Below are 3,353 nucleotides of genomic sequence, written 5' to 3'. Positions count from 1 at the left end.
AAATTTAACAAAAGAAAAGATATAAAAATATTTTATATGCCAGAAGCACCTAGTAAACAGAGATTTTGTGTTCAGAGAAAGCCAGTGCTGCTTTTGATTACATGGAAGTAGAAACCTAGGATATATTTAAAAGAGATTACTGTGATAACACCTTCATTTAGAATCTATTTCAACTGCGACTTTGAATGCATGTGAATCATAAATGCTAGTAATTGAAAGGTAGGAGAATGTAATGGTCTTTCCATTTGAAATAGCTGAATTAAGGTATAATTTGTGTACAAACTACTGCACATATTTTATGTATGTAATTTGATGAGTTTGGACATACGAATACCCCTGTGACACCAACACCACGATCAAGGAAATAGACTGTATGTCATCACTACAAATTTTTGTGTTCCTTTGGTTTTTTGTTTGTTTGTGGCAAGAACACTCAGCATAAGATCCACTCCTTTAACAACTTCATACCTGTGCAATACAGCTTTGTTGACTATAAGCACTACGCTGCACAACAATCTCTAGAACTATTTCATCTGGCATAAGTAAAATTTTAGGCAAGCCAAACAGCTCCCTGTGTTCTGCTGACCACTGTTCTGGTCCTGCTTCTATGAGTTTCACTATTGTAGGCACCTCATGAAGGTGGAGTCATGCAGTCATGGTCCTTACCTGGCTGGCATTTTTGCTTCACACAATATCCCCCCATGATGTCACAAACGGCAGGCTCTCCTTTTTAGAGGCTGAGTGATTTTCCACTGTGTGTTTACACTGTATGTTCTTTGTCTACTCATCTGCCGATAGGCCTTTGGGGTGTTTCTGTAACTTGGCAATTGTGAATATGAACGTGGAGATTCTTCAGTGTCTCTTTGAGATCTTCATTTCAATGATTTTGTGTATTTACCCAAAGGTGAGATTGATGGATCATATCATAATGCTATTTTTAACTTTTCTAGAAACCTTAATACAGTTTTTCAAACTTAATGTACCATATATATATATGTTTTGTTTTTCTTTTTTATTTGTTTATAAACATTTTTGTATAGGTTATACAAAGATATGTTTCAAATTTTTTTTAAGTACAAAGTGAAAAGTTCACCATCCCACCCCTCCCCCACTCCCATCCTCCCCTGAAGGACATGTACATTGGATATGAGAGCAAAAATACTGCTGTTTGGTCAGCGTGTACATTTAATACATGCAACGCTCTAAATCTTTTTTTCACGTAAACATGTATCTTGGCAATCTTCCTGTGTTGGTACGTAATATTCTGCTTCGTTTGCTCTAACTGGCTTCACGGTGTTCATCAGCCATCAGGAAAATGCAAATCAAAACTATACATGAGACGTCCCCTCTCACCCCTTTTGTGTTTATCAAAAGAAACAAAAGTTAACGTGTTGGCAAAGTTGTCAAGAAGTTGGATCACTTCTACGCTGTTGGTGTATCTCAGGTGTGGTTTTGATTTGAATTTTCCTTATGATTAGTGATGGTGAACATCTTTTCATATACTGACTGGCCACTTGTATGTCTTCTCTGGAGCAAACAGCTGTTAATTCTCTGATAACAAAGTTCAATGTAAAGACAAAGTACCGTAGGCTCTTGTGGTAGGAAGACAGTTAAATTGTACAGATATTCGTACAAAACCCAAACAAAGTCTTTTTGGTGCAGATAATTGCTTTAGTTGCTTTATTTCCAACAAAATTTTCATTTTTCAACATAGAAATTTGCTCTTTAAATTTTCTATTTTTGTTTTCCTTACAAAACAAAGAGCAAGGGGAGGCTTCTGATGACACAGGCACTTCTGCTTCCCTTAGGTACCAGATTGGTTCACCCTGAGTGAGTGATAGGGACAAAGCTGGAGTTGGGTATGGCCCAATCTCCATGGTTGGAGGCTGCTGTTTCTAGCAGCCTCTACAGCTTCAGTTAGAGGCTACCATGGAGTCATAAATTTACCTTGAATGTTAAACTAGAGGAAATGTGATTTTTAAACTCATTGTTAACGTCAAAATTCGTGATGGAAGAAAATGAGGAGTTCAATAAAATATCTTATTAAATAAAAATTCATTCTTCTTTTCAAGTAACTGAATTTTCACAGTGAGAAAACAGGTAGATATTAAATCTCAAATTCATTTTGCTGTGTGGAAAAAGTGTAACTTGTGTTTTACAGATATATATTTTTTCCTTTAACTTTCCTTTAATGGTGGCATCCAAATTTTCTTTTTACCCTTCCCCTTTCCCCCTAGACAAATCTAAGGCCTCATCTGCCTTTAACTAAGTACTCCCTGGATATTGATTCTTAAAGACTTCAACCCAGACTGAAGCTTGTTAAAGCTCCTGAGTATCAAAGAAATGAATCTGACTTCACAGTCAGTATATCTCAGTAACACCTGAGACTCTTTACATCCAGAACTGAGCTTTAATCCATATTCTATTCTCTCTTTTCAAAACTAAAAATATAAAGTCAATGGCGGGTCCCGCCCCTCGAGCGGTCAGGCTAGGACCGGCCTGCGGAGCTGCAGCCGCCCTTAGCACCCTTTACGTCGACAACATGCTCCAGTTCCTGCTTGGATTTACTTTGGGCAACGTGGTTGGAATGTATCTGGCTCAGAACTATGACATGCCTAACGTGGCTAAAAAACTTGAAGAAATTAAAAAGGACTTGGATGCCAGGAAGAAACCCCCTAGTTCGTAAGGCCGACTCCAGCACTGCCTTCTGGATACACTGATTCTCCTGCGTTTTAGGGCCGCCTTTACCATCTGAACCAAAAGCTCCAGCCGCAGCGATTTTCTTCTTTGCTAGACCCTGTGTTGCCTTAGAGTGAAAATGGGGCCCAGGTTAAGAACTGCCCTTACATTTCCAACACCCTTACCTTTTCCCATATCCTTCCAGCTGCATGGGAGAGTCTAAGACTGGAATTATGGTGCTAGATTAGTAAACATGACCGTTAATGAGTAAAAAAAAAAAAAAAAAAAAAAAAACTAAAAATATAAATAAAAAGTAAAGCTATCTCCTCTCTTCTGCATTTTTTTCACAACCAATCACTAATCTAGAAATGAGACCGTCTACCTGGGGATTCCTCCTCCTCCCATCACTGCCGCATGCCCACCAGCCCACAGCCAATTAGTAGCTAACCCTTGTCATTTCTGAACTTACATTTATCTTCTTTTAGGGGACAACCATCACAGCCGCTGCAATTTCATTTCACACCCAAACCAGCATTCTAGTCTCCACGTCTTCATACTCCACTTCTATCTAATCTGTGCACTACTGTCAGAGTACAGTTTCCTTAGGGAAAAGCTGCTCGTTCTATCTATTCCTAAAATGCTGTGCTGTTCTTCATCCTCTATCAGTTAGTTCA

At 38.6% G+C, this 3,353-nt stretch overlaps 1 protein-coding gene across 1 annotated transcript; it reads left to right on the top strand.

Annotated features, from left to right (window-relative positions):
* The first annotated feature begins 2,497 nt into the window (after window positions 1-2,497).
* Window positions 2,498-2,941, top strand: LOC105888117 (short transmembrane mitochondrial protein 1). Its single transcript, XM_012812206.2, has one exon. The coding sequence runs from the start codon at window positions 2,543-2,545 to the stop codon at window positions 2,684-2,686; it is 144 nt and encodes a 47-aa protein (XP_012667660.1). The 5' UTR covers window positions 2,498-2,542; the 3' UTR covers window positions 2,687-2,941.
* Window positions 2,942-3,353: the final 412 nt, after the last annotated feature.

This window comes from Otolemur garnettii, unplaced genomic scaffold, assembly GCF_000181295.1.
Source record: "Otolemur garnettii isolate 467f Iridium unplaced genomic scaffold, OtoGar3 scaffold00195, whole genome shotgun sequence".
In the NCBI taxonomy this organism is placed as follows: Eukaryota; Metazoa; Chordata; class Mammalia; order Primates; family Galagidae; genus Otolemur; species Otolemur garnettii.
Note: the sequence above shows the minus strand (reverse complement) of the source record. Positions and strands in the feature narration are given on the sequence as shown.

Excerpts from the sequence above, each read along its gene's own strand:
- LOC105888117 (XM_012812206.2), top strand. The coding sequence starts at position 2,543 with ATGCTCCAGTTCCTGCTTGGATTTACTTTGGGCAACGTGGTTGGAATG.